The 22304-nt window shown below is 39.4% G+C and overlaps 1 protein-coding gene across 1 annotated transcript; it reads right to left on the reverse strand.

Annotated features, from left to right (window-relative positions):
• Window positions 1-11379: 11379 nt before the first annotated feature.
• LOC101355426 (prorelaxin-like) lies at window positions 11380-13804 on the reverse strand. Its single transcript, XM_012554694.1, has 2 exons — window positions 13615-13804; window positions 11380-11651 (listed from the first exon to the last, which is right to left on the reverse strand). Exons 1-2 carry the CDS (start codon window positions 13802-13804, stop codon window positions 11380-11382), a joined length of 462 nt encoding a protein of 153 aa, XP_012410148.1.
• Window positions 13805-22304: the final 8500 nt, after the last annotated feature.

Below are 22304 nucleotides of genomic sequence, written 5' to 3' on the forward strand. Positions count from 1 at the left end.
CCAGATGCCCCTCACCAAAGTAGGATGCAGAACATTTTCTTAATAAGCTTTGTTATGCCAGTTGACCTAGATGTCCCCTGAAAGCATGGTCCCCAGACCCCTTACCCCTGCTACTCTGCCTCTCAAAGTATTTGATTGTATTCAGGAAACTTCTTAGCTTTCGTTTAGTCCAGTTGTGCTGACTCCCCCTGTAGCGTGTGCTGTCTTTCCCTTCGCCTAAGATGATTCGTATCTACTATCTAGTTAGTGCAGTTTTAAATTTTTAAACAAGTCGACACAATTTTTGAGAAACTAGGCTCAACTGACAACCCTCAAAGAGTACAGTAAACCTTTTAAGTTCAAATAGGACCACCTTTTTACATTCGTATTTTTTTTGTCTTCAAAATCTAATCAGATTAGCTTAGTTCCACTCAGGTAATCCTCAGGGTTTGAAAGAAGTTAGGGTTGTTTTGAAATAAACTAATAAACACTCTTAGTTCCAAATAAAAAATCTGATCTCAATCCTTGCTAATTGGAAGAGGGCCAGTCATAATTTGTGAAATGCTGGGAATCATGAAGCGCTTCAAATACAGTCTGACTTGAGCTATGGGTTGGTCACAGCCAGTACTTTCAGATTTTTTTTTCCACTTAGACAAGGAGTTTAGGAGAGGCTTCTCAGATAGAGGTGTGGGAGGTATTTTTATGGATTAACAGACTTTGGGAAATAATCCATAGGCTGTCCTCGAAAATCAAAAACCAACCCAGTTGCCATCGAGTTGATTCTGATTAATGGTGACCTCATGTGTTTTGGAGTAGAACTGTGTTCCATAGGGTTTTCCACAATTGAACCTTTTGGAAATGGATCACCAGGCCTATCTTCCAAGACGCCTATGGGTGGATTCAAACTGCCAGCCGTTTGGTTAGCGTGTTAATCATTCGTGCTATGCAGGGACTCCTTCCTTCAATAACTGCTTTTTTAGAAATGGATTTGCAGATGTTTCTCAACTGCACACCAAACTTGCTTTATAAAAATTATCTTATATTTTAAAAGAATATTTTGTAAAATATCCTTATTTTTAATAAGTTGAAATTCTGTGCCAGTACATAGTAGCCTCTTAATTTAAAACATGTTGATATGTTTAAACCATTTAGTGCTTTTACATAAATTTTTTTTCCTAATATTGGGATGTTACCTTTAGCTATAGAAACATTTAATTTCCTCTGCACTCAAGAAAGATAATGTACAAGTATAACATGCTAGATTGGTCAAAGGAAATAAATATCTTATATGGCACACATTGTGAAGTAGCTAATATTTCTAAGTAACTTGTATTTCTGTCATTTATTTCTGTTGTTACTGGTGTTATGTGCTGTCAAGTTGGTTCAGGTTCAGACTCATAGCGACCCTATGAAAAGTAGAACAAAACACTGCCCGGTCCTACACCATTCTGAAAATCATTGTTATGTTTGAGCCCATTGTAGCCACCGCATCAGTCCAGCTCGTTGAGGGACTTCCTCTCTTTAGTTGACCCTTGGCTTTAGGAAGCATATGTCCTTCTGTAGGGACTGGTCCCTTCTGATAACGTGTCCCAAGTACTTGAGTGGAAATCTCACCATCGTTGCTTCTAAGGAGCATTCTGGCTGTATTTCCAAGACAAATTTGTTCATTCTTTTGGCAGTCCATAGTATATTCAGTATTCTTCTCCAACACCGTAATTCAAATGCATCAATTCTTTTTTGAGCTTCCTTATTCATCCTCAACCTTTAGCACGTGCGTGAGGTGATTGGAAATACCATGGCTAGGGTCAGGCCCACCTTAGTCCTCGAGGTGACATCTTTGCTTTTGAACACTTTGAAGAGGTCTTTCAGATTTGCCCAGTGCAGTACATTCTTTGATTTCTTGACTGCTGCTTGCATGGGCATTGAATGTGGATCCAAGTAAAATGAAATCCTTGACAACTTCAATCTTTTCTCCGTTTATCATTCCGTTGCTTATTGGTCCAGTTGTATGGACATTTGTTTTCTTTATGTTGAGGTGTAATCCATACTGAAGGCTATAGTCTTTAATGTTCATCAGTTTGAGTGCTTCAAGTACTCTTTGCTTTCAGCAATCAAGGTTGGTTGTGTCATCTGCATTTCACAGATTTTTAATGTGTCTTTCTCCAATCCTGATGCTGCGTTTTTCTTCATATAGTCCAGCTTCTCAGATTATTTGCTCAGCATACATATTAAATGTTGTTGTTGTTAGGTGCTGTCGAGTTGATTTCTACTCATAGTGACCCTATGTAGGACAGAAGGAAACACTGCCTGGTCCTGCACCATCCTCACAACTGTTGCTGTTTGAGCCCATTGTTGCAGCCACTGTGTCAGTTCATCTTGTTGAAGGTCTTCCTCCTTTTCACTGACCCTCCACTCTACCAAGCATAATGTCCTTCTCCAGGGACTGATCCCTCCTGATAACATATCCAAAGTATGTGAGACGATGTCTTGCCATCCTCGCTTCTAAGGAGCATTCTGGCTGTACTTCTTCCAAGACAGATTTGTTCGTTCTTCTGACAGTCCATGGTGTATTCAATATTCTTTGCCAACACAGATTGAGTAAGTATGGTGAATGGATACAACTCAGGTGCAAACATTTCCTGATTTTAAACTACGAAGTATCCCCTTGTTCTGTTTGAAGGACTGTGCCGTGATCTGTGTAGTTTCCACGTGACCACAATTAAGTGTTCTGGAATTCCATTCTTCTCAATGTTATCCATTATGTGTTATGATCCATACAGTCAAACGCCTTTGCATTCAAATAACAAAGAAATACAGTGCTGTAGTATGTTTATACTTAGATATGCAACAAAATTATTGTCAATAAAAGAGAGGGAAACATCTTTTTGGTATTCTCTGCCTTCAGCCAGGATTCTTCTGACATCATCAGTGATGTTCCTTGTTCCACGTCCTCTTCTGAATCTGGTTTGAATTTCTAGCAGTTCCCTGTTGATGTACTGCTGCAACTATTTTTGAATGATCTTCAGCAAAATTTTACTTGTGTGTGATATTAATGATATTGTTTGATAATTTTCACATTCTGCTGGATCACCTTTCTTTGGAATGGGAACAGATGTACATCTCTTCCAGTTGGTTGGCCAGGTAGCTGTCTTCCAAATTTCTTGGCATAAATGAGTGAGCAGTTCCAGTGCTGCATCCATTTGTTGAAACATCTCAATTAGTATTCCATCAATTTCTGGAGCCCTGTTTTTTTGCCAGTGCCTTCTGTGCAGCTTGGACTTTTTCTTCAATACCATTGGTTCTTGACCATATGCTACATCTTGAAATGGTTGAACATCGACCAATTATTTTTGGTACAGTGACTCTGTATATTCCTTTGACATTCTTTTGATGCTTCCTGCGTTGTTAAATTGTTTGCCCATAGACTCCTTCAAAATTGCAACTGGAGGTTTGAATTTTTTTTTGTGTTCTTTCAGCTTGAGAAATACTGAACGTATTCTTCTCTTTTGGTTTTCTAACTCCAGATCTTTGCACATTTCGTTATAATACCTTACTTTGCCTTCTCGAATTGCCCCTTGAAATTTTCCATTCAGCCTTTTTACTTCATCATTTCCTCCATTGGCTTTATCGACTCTATGTTCAAGAGCAAGTTTCAGAGTCTCTTTTGACATTTATTTTGGACTTTTCTTTTTTCCTGTCGTTTTAATGTCCTTTTGGTTTCTGTGTGTCTGATGTCCTTGATATCATCTCACACCTCATCTTGTCTTCTGTCATTAGTGTTCAGTGTGCTAAATCTATTCTTGAAACGTCCTTTAAAAATTTATGTCAGATGTACTCAAAGTTGTACTTTGGCTGTCGTGGCTTGTTTTAATTTTCTTTAGCTTCTTCTTCAGATTGCATATGAGCAATTGATGGTCGATTCTGCAGTTGTCCCCTGGCCTTTTTCTGATGGGTAATGTCTTAATTATCTAGTGCTTCTATAACAGAAATACCACAAGTGGATGGCTTCAACAAACAGAAGTTTATTCTCTCACAGTGTAGCAGGCTGGAAGTCCAAATTCAGGGAGTCAGCTACATGGTAAGTCTTTCTCTCTCGGTCGGCTCTGGGGGAAGGTCCTTGTCATCAATCTTCCCCTGGTTGAGGAGCTTCTCGACGCAGAGACCCCGGGTCCAAAGATGCACTCACTCCTGGCTCTTGTTTCTTGGTAGTATGAGGTCCCCCATGTCTCTCTGCTCGCTTCTCTCTTTTATATCTCAAAAGAGAGTGGCTCAAGACACAGTCCAATCGTGTAGATTGAGTCCTGCCTCATTAACATAACTGCCACTAATCCCATCTCATCAACATCATAGAGATAGGATTTACAACACATAGGAAAATCACATCAGATGACAAAATAGTGGACAGTTACACCATACTGGGAATACGGCCTAGCCAAGTTGACAGATATTTTCTGGGGACACAATTCAATCCATGACAGATGATACTGAGCTTCTCCATCGTTTCTTTCCATAGATGTAGTCGGTTTGATTCCTTTGTATTCTATTTGATGAGGTCCCCATGTGTAGTCATTGTTTATGTTGTTGTAAAAAGGTATTTCCAATGAAGAGGTTGTTAGTCTTGAGCAACATTCTGTCATGTGATCTCCCGCATCATTTCTTATCACTAAGGCCACATTTTCCAACTACTGATCCTTCTTCTTGTTTCCAACTTTTGCATTCTGATTGCCAGTAATTATCAGTGCATCTTGGTTGCATGTTTGATCAATTTCAGACTGCAGATGTTGGTAAAAATTTTCCATTTCTTCTTCCACATCAGTGGCTCGTGCGTAAATTTGAATAATAGTCGTATTAACTAGTCTTTCTTGTAGGCTTATGGATATTATACTATCATGACAACACTGTACTTCAACTTGCTAGGTTCTTTTTGACAATGAATGCGATGAAGTTCCTCTTCAATTTGTTATTCCCGACATAATCACCATATGATTGTCTGATTCAAAATGGCCAATGCCAGTCCATTGCAGTTCCCTAATGCCTAGGATGTTTATTTCAAGTGTTCCATTTCATTTTTGACAACTTCCAATTTTCTTACATTTGTAATGCTTACATTCCACATTCCAGTTAATAATGGATATTTGCAGCTATTTTTTTCTCATTTTGAGTCATGCCACATGAGCCAATGAAGGTCCCCAAATTTTTATTCCATTCACATCATTGAAGTTGACTCTACTTTGATGTGATGGCTCTTCCCCAGTTGTGTTTTGAGTGCCTTCCACTTTGAGGAGCTTATCTTCCAGCGCTAAATCAGACAGTGTTTCACTGCTATTCATAAGGTTTTCATTGTCTGTTTTTTTTTTTTTTAGAGGTCGATCGCCAGGTCCTTCTGCCTAATCTATCTTAGTATGGAAGCTCCAATGAAATGTGTCCACCAGGGGTGACCCTGCTGGTATTTGAAATACCAGTGGCATAGCTTCAAGTGTCACAGCAACATGCAAGCCACCACATTACAAAAACTGACAGATGAATGGTGGATTTCTGTAGTGGTACATCATGATTTAAAAGAAAATGAAAAGTTTTTTTTCTGAATCTATCATAATATTTTTGAATTGTGTTTATAATTTTTACATAGTACCTATGTCAGCATTAGGCAAGAGAATTTACTTCAGTATCAACTTAGTTGTATGTAAGGAGTAATTCAGCAAAGCAACTGTGATCCTTATGGTTGTGTGTCAGCTGGCTGGGCCATGATTCTTAGTGGTTTGGCTGTTATGATGTAGTTTGGCAGAAGTATGATGATATGGTCACTTCCATGATGAGATTTGATATAATGTGATCACCTCCATGATGGGATCTGCTGTGAGTAGCCAATCAGTTGAAAGGAAGTTTTCTTAGGAGTGTGGCCTGCACCAAATATAAATGTACTTTCTGGCAAGGCTGGTGGGCTTTTGCTTTCTCTGGATCCTGCAGCTAGCTCCTGTTTGTCTGACCTTTACATGAATCAGGAGAATCCTCTATCCCGATCCACGGAGACTGGATGTTCCAGCCTCTGCAATCGCATGAGCCATTTCCTTGATATAAATCTCTTTCTCTCTATGTATTTATATGCTTTACTGATTTTGCTTTTCTAGAGAACTAGCTTAAGAAAGCAACAAAGAATTATTTGTTCAGATGATCATTTGCAGAAAGTTCTGGCAGTCCGCTTCCATAAAGATTGCAGCCAAGAAAACACCATGGAGCAGTTAGCAGTTCTCCTCTCTAACACATGGGGTTCACATGAGTCAGATCAAGTGGAAGTCAGTGGGTTTGGTTTGGGTTTTTGGTCATAAGGTAGGAATCTCAGCGTGGTGCAAACATTTAACATGTTCAGGTGGTAACCAAAAGTTTGGCAGTTCAGTTCGAGTCCACACAAAGGCAACTCAAAATAAAGGCAGGGCAAGTTAATTCTGAAAAAATCAGTCATTGAAAACCCTATAGAGCATAGTTCTATTCTGACACACATGTGGTCCTCATGAGTCAGAGTTGACAGGAACTATTGAAACATATTACCTGTAGTCTGTCTGGGAGTCTAAGAGCCAAGTGGATCATGAAGCACCTCTAAGAAGACAGTAAGGTAGGAGAAGAGACGGGAGAAAGCAACACACATTTGTTGAGTGCTTGTTGTGTACTGGGCACTTTACATGGGTTGTCATATATATTCCTTGCCACTATCCAGTGAGATGATGATTCCCCCCATTTACAGAGACATGAAGCAAGTTGAGAGAGTTCAAGTAACTTGTCTAGTGCCAGTTTGGCTACCAGATCTACCAGATGTAGGCTTACCCTACTGTTAAGACCACAGGCAGATTGAGAGTTCATAGTTCACTAGGCACAACTTCTTGAAAGGAACAGAGAAACTTTTTAAAGAGAAGAGAGAGAGAGAGAGAAAATGAGTATGAATGTGTTCTTGCATACTCCTGCTAAGTATTGGAGTTAGGATTACTATCCATGTCTACTTAATTCCAAAGCCCTCTTTCTTTTTTTGACTGTATCCCTGAGTCTAGCTCCATTTGTACCTTAATTTGAATGGTGATGGTTAATAGATAGAGATTAATGTCTTTGATGAGTCACTGTAGGTATAAGAGCAGTGAGCATGAGGGAAACTATAGGTTGTCTGACTCATTCTCCATTTCTATATCCTTCTTCCTTGCCTACCTCAACTCTTGAGGCCGTCAAGTATAGAAAATGAATTACCAGCGTCTCTATCTAGAAGTGTCCATGTGACACAGTTTTGGGTAATATGGTATAAGCACAGGTGTGGAGATTTCTGGCAAAACATTTGCTTTCCTGATCTAGGCACTCGGCCTTCTTGTTTCCACCTCTTTTCATGCCTGAAACACAGCCTGACAGCAGGTGGCTCAGCAGCCATTTAGGGACCATGTTGTGGGGACAGGAGGACGAAGACCTATGTGCTCAGGACAGCAGATTGGAAAGGTGAGAGGAACCTGATGGCCTCATTCAGATGCTGAACCAAGGCCAGGTGTTTACTCCCTGGACTTCTCTAAAGACACTGCTGTAGGGTTTTCTATTATTTACAGGGACCACCATCCTAATGGATATATATATAGTAAACTTTTTATATGAGAAATAAATTAAGATTACAATTATCAGTTTCTTATGAGAGTTTAAGACAGACTCTCTGTAGCATGAGAATTAGATATTATAAAGATATTAATATTTGAGGGTGTGTATACATGAATTTAGAGATCATATCTAGAACAGATTTGATACATTGAACACTAATGACCGAAGACCAGTTGAGTTGTGAAATGACATCAAGGACATCATACATAAGGAAAACAAAAGGTCATTAAAAAGAGGAAGGAAATAAAAGACAAAAATGGATATCAGAATAGACTCTGAAACTTACACTTGAACATAGACTGGCTAAAGCACATGGAAGACATGATGGATTAAAAGAGCTGAACAGAAGATTTCAAAGGGCATCTCAAGAAGACAGAGTAAAGTATTATAATGAAATGTGCAATGACCTGGAGTTAGAACACTAGACAGGAGAACACACTTGGCATTTCTCAAGCTGAAAGAACTAAAAAAATTCAAACCTCTAGTTGCAATATTGAAGGATTCTATGGGTAAAAAAATTGAATGGAGCATGAAGCATCAGAATATGGAAGGAATACACAGAGTCAATATACCAAATATAATTGGTTGATGTTAAGACTTTACAGGAAGTAGCACGTGATCAAGAGCCAGTGGTTCTGAGGAAAGAAGTTCAAGCTGCACTGAAGGCATTAGTGAAGACAAGGCTCTAGGAATTGACAGAATACCAATTGAAATGTTTCAGATGCAACACTGGAAGTGCTTAATTGTCTATGCCAAGAAATTTGGAACAGTTACCTGGACAACTGACTGGAAAGGATGTATATTTGTGCCCATTCTAAAGTAAGGTGATCCAACAGAATGCTGAAATTATTGTCAAATATCATTAATATCACACACAAGTAAAATTTTTCTGAAGATAATTCAAAAGCAGTTGCAGCAGTACATCAATAGGGAAGCTGGATTTAGAATAGGGATATCATTTCTGATGTTAGGTGGATCTTGGTGGAGAGCAGAGAATACCAGAAAGATGTTTCCCTTTGTTTCATTGAGTATGCAGAGATATTCGACTTAGTGGGTTATAACAAATTATGGATAACATTACGAAGAATGAGAATTCCAGAACACTTAATTGTGCTCATGCAGAATCTGTACATAGACCAAGAGGCAGTCGATAAAACAGTACAAGGGGATACCACGTGGTTTAAGATCAGGAAATGTGTTTGTCAGGGTTGTATCCTTTCCCTTTACTTAATCTGTATGCTGAGCAGATAATCCAAGAAGCTGGACTATATGAAGAAGAACGTGGCATCAGGGTTGGAGGAAGACTTGTTAACAACCTGCTGTATGCAGACGACACAACCATGCTTGCTGCAAGTGAAGAGGACGTGAAGCACTTACTGATGAAGATCAAAGACTACAGCGTTCATGTGGATTACACCTCAACATAAAGAAAACAGAAGTCCTCACAACTGGACCAATAAGCAACATCATGATAAATGGAGAAAAAATTCAAGATGTAAAGGCTTTCATTTTACTTGGATCCACAATCAATGCCCAGAAAGCAACACTCAAGAAATCAAATGATGTATTGCCTTGAGCAAATCTGCTGTAAAAGATCTCTTCAAAGTGTTCAAAAGCAAAGATGTCCCTTTGAGGACTAAGGTGCACCTGACCCAATCCATGGTGTTTTCAGTCGCCTGTTATGCATATGAAAGCTGGATAATGAGTAAGGAAGACTGAAGCATAATTGATACATTTGAATTATGGTGTAGGCCAAGAATATTGAATATACCCTGGACTGCTAGAAGAACAAACAAATCTGTCTTGGAAGAAGTACAGCCAGAATGCTCCTTTGAAGCAAGGATGGCAAGACTTTGTCTCATGAACTTTGGCCATGGTATCAGGAGAGACTAGTCCCTGAAGAAGGACATCATGCTTGGTAAAGTAGACGGTCAGTGAAAAAGAGGAGGACCCTCAACAAGATGGATTGACACAGTGGCTGCAACAATGGGCTCAAATATAGCAATGATTGTGAAGATGGCGCAGGACTAGGCAGTGTTTTGTTCTGTTGTGAGTTGGAACTGACGGGACAGCATCTAACAACAACTGCAACTAGATGGTTTACCACATATTGACTTTATACCATTAAAAATTGGTCATATCATCAGAGGCAGTAAGTGTGGATTGTGATTACAGGCACTCTGCTTCCAGGTATTGTGTTGAGGTAAAGCATAGAGGCAGGGTTCTGGGGACCTGCCTTCTGCATTTATAGCAGCGTCTTCTCCTGTCAGACATTAAGTTTCCTGGGCATTGCCTTTGTTCTTCTGGGTTGGGCAGCATCTGGGTTGCTTCTCCGTTTTAGAGAGCAACTAGTTGCCTCTGAGGTTCTGGAGCCCTGTACTGAAGCTCTCCAAGGTGGTCTTGATGAGGACCTAATATACCTCAGAGGCTTGGTTGTGGTAAGCCATGTATCAGCATTTGGAATATGGGATTTGCTGTCTTCATCCTTTCTCATTCTGTATAGGATTTTGATGTAGGAGATTAACTCATTATTGAAATCCACTCTACAAATAAATGAAAAAAAAAAAAAAAACCGTTGCCGTCGAGTCGATTCCAATTTATAGCGACCCTATAGAACAGAACTGCCACATAGAGTTTCCAAGGGGTGCCTGGTCGATTTGAACTGCTGACCTTTTGGTTAGGAGCTGTAGCAGGGTTTCCTCTCTCTAAATACTGGATAAAAATGTATGAGTATGTATGTTGAAAGAACTGGCAAAATACTGTGACAACCATTTAAATTTAGTATTCAAAAAAATTTCCATATCATTTCACAGTTATTTTGCTTACAGAAATGGTTTGTAAATTCTAAAATAGTGGGTATCAGGTATGTTCCTAAACTAAGCCTGTTCTTCAGTAATATACGACAGACACTGAACATTTTATTCTCTTCTATATATGTCTATTCATTTTTTTTTGTTAAAACAAAAATGTAATTTGCTCTTACATCTCTTAGAATGCTAACTCTGTGAGAATAGAAGTTTGAAAAATCCTTGAATTTTATGGGCACCAACTAATTTAAACTGATTTAGTGTCAGTCTGATTGTTTGCAACGAATAGTTCAATGATACACAAATACCTTTTCAAATCTATGAGGAAGGTCTAATTTTTGTGGCTTTATGTACATCTGTTCCAAAAGTCAATAGCGGTGAAAACATTTTGGTGTATAGTACTTGTCCATTATACCTGCTGTTAGGCATTTTATGAATTGTATGGTTAAAGCAATAAAGACGTTATTATCATTTTAAGCTAATAGCATTGAAGATCAATGTCTTATGCTGGGTTCTCTAGAGAAGCAAAACTAGTGAAGCGAATATATATACATATATATTGGATGCAGGCCGTACCCCCAAGGAAACTCCCTTTCAACTGATTGGCTGCTCATAGCAGATCTCAGCATGGAGGAGATTACATTATATCAGATGTCATCATGGAGGTGATTACATCATTACATAACTGCCAAACTACATCATAACTGCCAAACCACTGAAAACATGGCCCAACCAAGTTGACATTCAGCCTTAACCATCACAATCAACTGATGCAATTATACCATTAATTAAAAAGACAAAAAGACTTTTTCGCATTAAAACCTTTATTAACAGAAACTTCAATTATTTAAAGAGTATTTTCTTGCACAACAAATCAGAAATTGAAACACTAGTAATGATTTCTCATGTTCTAATTATCATTGGTGTCTGAGAGAGGGATCTGTGAACATTAGCTGAGACTTATACGATTATCTCAGCATCCTCTCGCAAGTTCTTTTATGGTACAACCTTGAAAACAACACTTGTTACTCAGTTGTATACCTTCCGTTCTTTTTTTTATGGAATGTCTGTCCAGGCCTAAGTTTTTTAATTCTGGACGGCTGTTGTCTTCTGTTTGACTTTGTCTTTTCTGGATGATTTTCACAAGTCCTTCATTTGCAGCCACCTTCTTTTGAAAATTAGGAGTGAATTCGGAGATCATATTTAAGGTTTTTGTGTCTTCATTGATGGAGGATGATACAGTGTCTGCAGAGTTAAAAAGTGGAGGAGAGAATATTCATGTCAAGGAGCATCAGAAAAATTACAGAATTTTTCATAAACGAAAAGGAAGGCATTGCCTCAATATAGCTGAATTTCAAAACAGAATCAGTAAAGTGTCCTCTGCCTATGCGTTTTAACTTATGATTTGACAGCTCAAAGCACTGTTACATTCCCAAGGTTTTACTTTACGCCATCCTGTGCCTCTGTGGTCTCTTCCTCTGACAGCCTTCACGCTTTTATCGTGGCAGTTTTGACTCTGCTGGATACTGGTCACTCATCTCTCTGAAGTTATCCTGGTCCTTGAAAACTCTCAGTGTGACCACAGATGGATTTTTCTTACTTGAATAATTTTCTTCCTTTGCTAAGCAACTTCTGAGTTATGATAGTAATGCTTTCAAAGTATATAAATTCTTTTAGGCTATCAAATGCTCCATGGAGGTAAGTTACTGCTCAGGATAAAGTTAAAAAAGCAGAATTCCCGGCTGCCCTGTCTGACAGGCAGGAGGCACAAACTTCTGAGATGCAAGACCTCAAACATCTGTTCAAGAATTTCTCTTCCCCACAATATTTCCTTCAAGTCAGTAGTACCTTACATTGAAGAGGGAAAAGGGTTAAAAGAACACTAACCTAAGCAAAAATGGCTGAGCTGAAAGAGCCATTGGTGTCCGTGTGCTGTGTGTACTGACTAATGAGCCATGTGTGGTGCTTGTCCAGTGCTGTGATGAGGCACTACACAAGGCCTGTGTGTCCCGAGCAGGGAACCTGTTCTCCAGCAGCATCCCAGGATGGGCAGAGTGGAGGCTGGAAAGCAGCCATAACCAGCTCTCCTTCATGCCTGTTAAGGTCAGTTGAACGTTCATCAACTGATGCCATGTCTCTGACGCTGCCAGACGTAAGAGAAACAAAAAGAAAACGTGTTTCCTGCCCTCAAGAAAACGTTCAGTCACGTAAACCTCCGCCTCATCTTTCCTATTGCAATTACACAATTTTGAGAGTTTTAACAGAAAAGAATTAGAAACACAGAAGAAGTTTACATTCTACTGTTACCTGAATCAATTCTGGCTGGTCTTTTTAATGGCAGCAAGCTGTACTTTTCAGCCTGTTAATGAGGCATTCGTCATCAAATAGTGGAAAAAACAAGGCTTTAAGATATAAATTTAAGTGATTCCAAATTCTTAATAACTAGCATAGTATTTTAAAAATAGTCGAGATTTGAGCTGTACTCATTCAACTCTGTGATCTCGCTTTTAAAGAAAATCCTTTGCAACTTCCAAAAGCTTGAAAGTGCCAAACGGTCTAGCTATGAGTGTCTGGGGGTGAACTTCCCTGGACTCTGTCCTTTGGGTTTCTCTTGTAGGCAGCTGGCCTCTTTCTTCCTCTTCCAGCCCCTCTCCTCCAGCTCACAAAGGTGGGAGGCAAGGCTCTCCCCTTTGATTTGGGTTTATAAAAAAGGTTTTGCTGTCATGGGCCACAGTGCAGCTTCTTTACAAATGAGGAGAGTATTTGACTCTAAGGTGTTTCCATGTCCACCTTATAGGACCCTGACCCAGGTATCACAGTGCCGCCCCCTTGCCCTTTGACCTGCATACGTCCTTGACAACCAGCTGACCACCTATGTCCTCCCTTACATCTCAGTGCGAGGTGCCCTCCCGGCTGCCCCCCTGTCCAGCAGCTGGCAGTCAGGCCTTGGCCACTTTAGGCAGCTTGAACTGCTGGGAACTTCCTCCTGTCCCCACACAACCCCCTGGCTGACAGGTGGTGAAGAGCACCTAGTGCCTATCAGGTAAGGCTTTCCAGCCCTCAGGGTAGATCCTAGGAGACCCTTCAATGAAAGCAGGTTACAGAGTCAAATCGAAATGTTCTAGGCACCAGAAGCAGCAGCACCAGCAGAGTTTAGGTGCTGAGCCTGGGCATCCAATGTGACCTGGGTCTGGGCGGGAGCTCTCACCTGATACCACTGGTGGTGTGTCCTCGTCGGGACCCTTTCCCCAGTTGATCTGGCCGCAGATTTCTATCCGTGCACGGGCTAATTCTCGGCCACATAGCTTCACAATGTTGGACCCGTGGGCGGAAAGCTCTCTGGGAAGCTGGTTCAGTAGCAGCCAGACTCCTAGCAGGTGCAAGAGCGGGTGCGGCATCCTGGACCTGTTTTTCAGCCTTTCCCTAGGGAAGATCTATCCTTGGCTGCAGACTGCTCTCCCTGCCTGGCTCCACCAAGCTTTTATAGCCCTTGGGCTCCCACTCAGACCTTGAGTCAAGCTCCCCAGCCCCACTCCTTTCCCCACCTCCTCCAGGGAATTTCCCCCCCCTGCTCCGGTCCACCCTCCCCACATTGCTTCTATTGGCCCACCCTTCTTCTGCATTTCATCCTTTCCTTTTCTTACCCTCAAACCATCTTGTATGCTCACATACTGTTAGTCATTATCTGAAGCCTTATATTTTTTATGTTTTATTTTTTGTTTTTGTTGAGAATATGCACAGGACAACATACACCAAATCAATTTCTACAGGTACAATTCAGTGATAATGATTACATTCTTCAAACTGTACGAGCATTCACACCCTCCTTTTTGAAGCCTTATTTTTATTAGCAGTGTGGAAACTGAAAACAAAATGGAGACGTGTCAAACCTGGAGAACATAGCCCGTGCTTGGTTTCACAGAATAAATGTTTAAGATAATAAATAACCTTACCTTTAGAGGTAATAACTAGAATGTTTCTTTAGATTTATGTGTAACCACTGTCTTGCGTCTTTAACCTCGCTAGCTATCTGAAAACTTGCCTATGCAGGCACTGACCCTCTGGAGAACTGCTTTGTCTGTCTTCTTAGCAAAAGTGACATTTCTAAAGAAAAGTGGACTTCAGGGGACATTTTGATGAATATCTGAAAGAGTGATCAAAACCACGTGGACTTCCCCAACATTCTTCGTTCCTCGAACTATAAAATCCCCAATACTGCCCCATTCTTAGGAACATTCAGTTTTATGCTGTGTGCTGCCCAATTCATGAATTGTATGATCAGGTAATAAATCTCTAGATTAACTTTGTTTCCACTGTTACATGTCCTTCAGCAGAAAGCAAGGCTTGAACAATACACTAAATTACATAAAATTAAAAGCACCCATATTTTCATAGTCTACTTTTTCCAAGTGATCCCTTGCTGTCTAACCTTGTAATCTAAACAAAAAGTTATAATTAGATTAATTAGTATACCAAAACCCAGATTCCCTGCCCTTGAGTTAATTCAGACTCATAGTGTGCCTATTGGGTTTCCAAGGCTGCAAATCTCTATGCAAGCTGCCACATCTTTCTCTCACAGAGCCATAGTTAGTATAGTGTCTGGTATATTGATACATAACAATAAAATGGGTGAATGGAAGAATCATTGACAAGAGTGAGAAAGCTATCATTTTTATTCGGAATCTTGGTTAAATTTGAATTTTTCCAGCAATATCACTTTAGGCCTGTACAATAATATTTTAAATTTGCAGCATGCTTTTCCATCCTTCATGGCAGGGGATGGGAATCTTAAGCTTAGATGGAATTCCAAGGGTCATCACTTAAATTTGCCCTCGAGACATCCTGACAAGGACTGAGGAAGCACATGAGCCTCTAGGGTTGCATGTTAATTCTTGGGAGAGCACCAGATTGGAAGGTCTTCTGACAGAGGTGGGAAATCAGACTCTACTACTTCCAAACAAATTATTTTCCTTTGACTGTTCTGGGAGATTGGTTGACTGTGAACGTTGATTTAAATATTTTAACTTCAGAATGTATTTTTTATCTGTTGACTCTGGAAAACACACACACACACACACACACACACACACACACACACACACGCACGAGACAAGATAAAATCAGTGGGCTCTTAAAATCCCAGAAGGAATTTGCGGATAACACACGTTCCTACAAACACACAAAAATCACATCTGTATGATGGAATGACTGTTTTCTGTTTGTTGCATTGGTAAGAGGAAATATTTAACACCTTCTACTTTAACTTTTTAAAAATTCAACACAGTTTTTGAGATAATATGTGACTCGACAGCACCTAACACCAACACCAGAGCTGTGGGACTAACGGTGGGTTTTCACTAAGGCAAGCAGTTGTTGAGAGGCTTCTGAAAATTCTAAGGATGGGAAGGTACTTCTATGGGTTTACCTTGGTGTCAAAAATAATCTTCTTGAATGGTTGTCCCCCAAAGTAATTGCTTATTTCAAATGCAAATTTTTGGAAAGGTTTTAATTTTTACTTTGCCTAGGTGATTTCATGTAGTTCTTGCAACTACAATATTCCGCACTTTACAGAGAGAGGACACAAGTTGAGAGCAGTCAAGTAACTTGTGTAGTGCACTTTGGTTAGCACATGTGCCAGATACGTCTTTCTAACTGCTTTATATCTTTTAGTCAGTTCTCATTATTTTCTCCCATCTGTCAACACCCAATCCTTAGGACATTCAGGGCTGCAATTCCATCATTTTGTTGGATTTGGATAAGGAGGAGAAGTAAACACTTCCTGAGTCAGACGTCAGTGCTGATTTCTGCACAGTGCTGATTCTGTGTCTCAGAGGTGCCCTTCGAACCTCTTTAGGCGCTTGTTCTGCTTTCACTGCAGGTTATCGAAGAAGGAAGGAAACAGCTTCAGAAATCCCTACGTTGGCAAACCTTTCTTTTTCCTCACCTCCTGTTTCTGCTTAAATAACAGAGTTATTTGCAGAGTACATGTGCTCAGGGCAAGCACAGAAAGAGTTATCCCATTAAATGGAAACTATGTGAACTGAGATCTTAGTTTTTGTTGTCCACTGAAGATGCATGCTTGCCATGTAGTATGAACTCACTAAATAGATAATTAACTTGCTGCAGTCTTGTTGATTTGACTCACGGAGACCTCATGTGTTATAAAGCACAACTATGCTCTGTAGGGTTTACAGTGTCTCTGATCTTTCAGAAGTTGATCACCAGGCCTTTCTTCTGAGGTGCCACTGGGTGAGTTTGAACTACTCATCTTTCAGTTAGTACCCAATTGCTTAATCGTTTGCACCCCCAGGTGACTCCCCAGTAAATGATTAGGGCCTTCAAACTTGCTAGTTGTATTAATCATCATTAGTGTCAATGTACTGTAAGGCCTAAAACTGACCTATAATGTTCAGTCATGAATTTAGAGTTTTAACAATCTTGGTTTATTTCTTCCTTATTGCCTTCAACATTAACCTTTCATTTTGCAAAAGACAACAGATGTGATATATAATTTGCATATATTTGACGAGATTAACAAGTCATTTTTATGTATTAACTTGTAGCTTGCTCATTTTGCCAATCCTGAAACATCTTTCCTAACTGTTCTCAAACAATTCCCAAGCACTTATTAGCATACCAGCAATGGCATTGTAAAGCTTTAGAAAAGCAGATAATTTTGTTGATATTCAAGAAGTATTGTTTCTATAACAGCTGATTCGAACAGAATTGGAAAGTGTCCTTCTTTTATAAAATTCAGTTTGCATATTTCCACTATTTTAGTTAATGTCAGTTGTCAAGCGTGACTGTATTTTTAAACAAAAGTAAGGTGGATCTCCTAAAGCATTTGGCAAAGAGAATCATTTGGAAATAAGCTAGTAGGTGGAAAAAATACTGATCAAATATTTAGTGCAAGTTGTGTGTATCTTTGTGATTACAAAGCTTTCTTCATCTATGATTTAGTGGTTTCTAATAAGTGATTCACTAATTTTTGATGAAGTGCTCTTCCTGGCCATCAAGTGCAGTTTGGTGTGCATAGAATATCTGTTCATTGAGTCGTGATTGTCTCATTTCATGCAGTGAATGAAGAGAACTTCTTCTCCTTCACTTCCTGAAATAGAGTCTATTATACCATATAACCAGCTGTTTTGAATGTCTAGGACCACTTCTCTAAAAAGATAAATGTTTTCTCTGAGGACCTTCTTCAGAAAAAAGACAGAAATTTTCTGTGAGCACCCTATTCCGAAGAGAGACAAATGTTTTCTCTGAATACCCCTTTTCCCTGTTCCCAGGTTCTTTTGTCCACACACACAGATACCTTCTGTTCTGGATTTTCCAGTTTGGCCCTGCTTTCAATTTATATTCTATTCAGTAAATATCATTCATTAAATAACTAAATGTTTATCTAAGTATTAGTTGACTTTATACCTTTTTGTGAAGGGTCATTTGAATGCACTATTCAAAAATGAAAGGTCTGTTATGTAATTTGGTGTTTGTTGTGTTAGGTGTCATAGAGTTGGTTCTGACTCATAGCAACACTATCTACAGCAGAAGGAAAAACTACCCAGTCCTGGCTCATCCTCAGAGTCTTTGATATGTTTTGAGCCTGCTGTTGAAGTCACTGTGTCAGTCCATCTCGTTGAGGCTCTTCCTCTCTTTCAGTGACAGTCTACTTCACCAGGCTATGTCGTCCTCAGAGACTCTCACCTCCTGATAATATGTCCAAAATATGTGAGACAAAGTCTTACCATCCTTGCTTCTAAGGAGGATTCTGGCTGTACTGCTTCCAACACAGATTTTTTCGTTCTTCTCGCGTATACAATCAATATTCTTCGCCAGCACGATAATTCAAATAAATCAATTCTTCTTTGGTCTTCCTTATTCATTGTCCAACTTTCACAAGCTTATGAGGTGATTGAAAATACCATGGCTTCTTTCAGGCACACCTTGGTCCTCAAGGTAACATTTTTGCTTTTGAGTACTTTAAAGAGGTCTTGAATTTTTTTTTTTCTTTTTCAGTTCTTTCAGCTTGAGAAATGCCTGATGTGTTCTTCCCTTTTGGTTTTCCAACTTCAAGTCTTTGCATATTTCATTGTAATACTTTACTTTGTCTTCACGAGCTCCCTTTTGAAATCTCTTCAGCTCTTTTACTTCATCATTTCTTCCATTTGCTTTAGCTACTCTATATTCTAGAGCAGGTTTCAGAGTTTCTTCTAACATCAATTTTGGTCTGTCTTTCTTGTTTTTTAATGACCTTTGCTTTCTTCATGTACGGTGTCATTCCACAACTCCTGTGGTCTTCTGTCATTAGTGTTCATTGCATCAAATCTGTTTTTGAGATTGTCTCTAAAATCTGGAGGGATATACTCAAGGTAGTACTTTTGCTCTCGTGCACTTGTTTTAACTTTCTTCATCTCCAGCTTGAACTGCCTATGAACAATTGATGGTCTCTTCCGCAGTCAGCCCTGGTCTTCTTCTGGCGGAAGATATTGAGCTTCTCCATCGTCTCTTTCCACAGATGTAGTCAACTTTATTCCAGTTTATTTTTGTCTGGTGAGGTCCACGTGTATAGTCGATGTTTTTGTTGTTGAAGAAAGGTATTTGCGGTGAGTAGGTTAATTGGTCTTGCAAAATATTATCTTGTGATCTCCGGTGTTGTCTATCACCAATGCTGTAATTTCCAACTACCAACAGTTCTTTTTGTTCCAACTTTGTCATTCCAGTTGCCAGTAATTATCAGAGCATCTTGATTGTATGTTTGAACAAATTCAGACAGCAGAAGTTGGTAGGAATCTTCAACTTCTTCATCTTTGGCATCAGTTTTTGGTGCTTAAATTTGAATGATAGTTACATTAACTAGTCTTCCTTATAGGCATACCGATATTATCCTGTCACTGACAGATTTGTACTTCAAGATGGATCTTAAAATGTTCTTTTTGACGATGAATGTGGTATCATTCCCGACATAGTAGACTATATGGTTGTCTGATTCAAAATGGCCAATACTAGTCCATTTTAGCTAACTAATGCCTAGGATATCAGTCTTTATGTGTCCTGTTTCGTTTTTGATGACTTCCAATTTTCCTAGATTCATAGTTTTTACATTCCACATTCCAATTATAAATGGACGTTTGCAACTATTTCTTCTCATTTTGAGTCATGCCACATCAGCAAATGAAGGTCCCAAAAGATTTACTCCATCCACATCATTCAGGTCGACTGTACATTGAAGGGGCAGCTCTTCCTCAGTCCTATTTTGAGTACCTTTCAACCTGAGGGGCTCATCTTTTGGCACTATGTCAGACAATGCTTCACTGCTAGTCATAAGGTTTTCACCGGCCAAGACTTTCAGAAATAGACCACCAGGTCCTTCTTCCTAGTCTGTCTTAGTCTGGAAGCTCTGTTGAAACCTGTCCATCATGGGAGACATAGCTGGTATTTGAAATACTGGTGGCATAGCTTTCAGCATCAATGGAACACGAAAGCCACCACAGTACAGCACACTGACAGATTAATGGTGGTATGTATGTATGTTCATTGTTCTAATAGAAAATGAGAACTAATTTTTTTTGAGAAATATGAGTATGCAATCAACTGCTTGACAGATAAGGATTTGCAATCAGCTATCAGTTTCTCCTTTGTAAAATACAATTTATAAAAACCCAAACCTGTTACTGTTGAGTCAGTTCAACTCATAGCAACCCTATAGGACAGAGTAGAACTTCCCCATGGGGTTTCCAAGGAGTGGCTAGTGGATTCGAACTACCAACCTTTTGGTTAGCAGCCATAGCTCTTTACCCCTGCACCACCAGGTCTCCAGAACTTATAGAGTGAAAAAAGTAATAATGAGGAATGTTTGGGAAATATCAGTAAACACAGAACAATGATAATAGGGCACATTCATTGAGTGCTTATGATTTGCCAAATCTTATATGCATTATCTCATTTTTATCCCTCTGAGCATCTCTTTCTGCTTAGTGACATTAACCCGTTGCCTTCAAGTTGATTCTGACCCATAGCAATGCTGTAGGACAGAGTAGGACTACCCCATAGGATTTCCAAGGAGCGGCTGGTGGATTCGAACTGCCAACCGTTTGGTTAGCAGGGGAGTTCTTAACTACTGCACCACCAGGGCTCTTTTGTAACATTAGCATCCCTAAATAACAGATGAGCTGATGGAGGGACAGATGTTCAATCACCCGCAAGGATTTCCAAGTAGAGGCAGTTTGTAAAGCTTTGCTGTTAATGCTTTCATGTTCAACCCAGTTTCCAGTGAAAATTAAAAATATATATCATTTCTTTTTGCAGGCACAGCCATCGTCTAAGGCAGGAATTTACCCCATTTTACAAGTAAGACTCTAAGGTAACTTTCCAGAGAACACACAATTACTAAGAGTCTTTTGGGACCTGTGGATGCACAGGTGTGTTATAATCTCTCTCACCATCTCCCTAGCTATTAATGGACACAAAGTATGTGCTTTAAGGGAGGTGATTGCCCTCTGAAAAAACTCTGAACTTTGTTAAGCTATCTTAGTGGTTAAAGGAGGAAGGAATGCTTCTGACAACAGTAAATCTAGAATAGCCGTAGTGAGATAGTCACCCAGTCTAAACAGATACAATGAATGATGTCCATTGCCATCAGGGAGGCTTCCACTTTTTTATACCTTTTTTCCACCTTTCCCCTGTTGGCTCTCTACATGCTGTTTGGCATGGAGACATAGCTGTTTATTTGTATTAACCCGGGAGAGAAGATCTTCGAATTTCTTCTCCCGTGGCGTGAAGTGGGGTGTGCATGGATGTGATATAACAATACACCCTGCGACGGCAGCCTATCCTCAGGGAAACTTGGATGATGAGAATGTTTGCTGTTCTACTCGTCCCTGCCTTGTTTATTCTGTGAGGAATAAATGCCTGATGACCATGTCATTAGAACAGTGTCTTGTCTGTGCTCTGCTCGGAATGGTGTTTGCTAAGAACTTTTGAATACAGTACATTCCTGGACTCAAGCAAAGACTTGGGAAATCAAGTTCAGCGCCCATTCCACCACACCAAAGTTTCTCTCCCTTCAGTGCCTGCCATGCAGTCAACACTCAGAAATAACATCTTGATTTGATGCTTTGCTCTAACTAGAGTTTGGATTTTTATAATTAACATATACATATATATAGCACATACCTTCATCCTTTGAGAATGAAACATTTAGACGTTTTCTTCCCTCACCCCCTTAAAATCAGTGCAAATGCACCAGTTTAAAATACCAGTTCTGAAGTGAAACAATCAGAACAGAACTAATGAGAATGTTGACACAATGTGAAGAATGTATCGAGTGTTACTCACTGATCATTATGTGGAGTATAGGTGGAATAGGAGTGGGTTTTGCTGCATATACTTTCTCCAAAAGTGAAATTAAATATGAAAAATAAAAAAAAAGATAGGGTTTGAAAACTCAGTGTCCAGAGAAATGATGCTTCTGCAATAGGAGGAACAAATAAAAGAAGGTGATAAATTGTTTCCTGAGAATTAAAAGAGTAATAATACTAGTTCTGAAATCCTGACCTACTGAAGATTCCTGGTGAGGCATGTGGGCTCTTCCTGTTTATCCACTGAAAATACCACTTGGCCTTTGATAAATGAGATTCAAAATAATAGATTATAAAGAAAAAGGTTAAATGTTATTTTTAAATATAGCAGGATAAATATTTTAATTTCATGTGTAGTAGAATACCAGTGAAACTTTGGTGTCTTGTACATATAAAACATGAACATTAACAAAGTAATTAAAAAGTGGAATTTTTTTTTTCAGATAATTTTGAGTTTAATATCTTTTATATAAGTCAAAACTAATAAGCCAGGAGCTAGAGAGCTAGTGAAATTTTTAAAAAATTAAATGATTTACATCAC

This window comes from Trichechus manatus, unplaced genomic scaffold (assembly GCF_000243295.1).
Source record: "Trichechus manatus latirostris isolate Lorelei unplaced genomic scaffold, TriManLat1.0 scaffold00025, whole genome shotgun sequence".
In the NCBI taxonomy this organism is placed as follows: domain Eukaryota; kingdom Metazoa; phylum Chordata; class Mammalia; order Sirenia; family Trichechidae; genus Trichechus; species Trichechus manatus.

Coding starts and splice junctions, on each gene's coding strand:
- LOC101355426 (XM_012554694.1), bottom strand. CDS start 13,804: ATGCCGCACCCGCTCTTGCACCTGCTAGGAGTCTGGCTGCTACTGAAC. Junction 11,652..13,614: donor CACACCACCAGTGGTATCAG/GTGAGAGCTCCC, acceptor TTAACTCTGCAG/ACACTGTATCATCCTCCATC.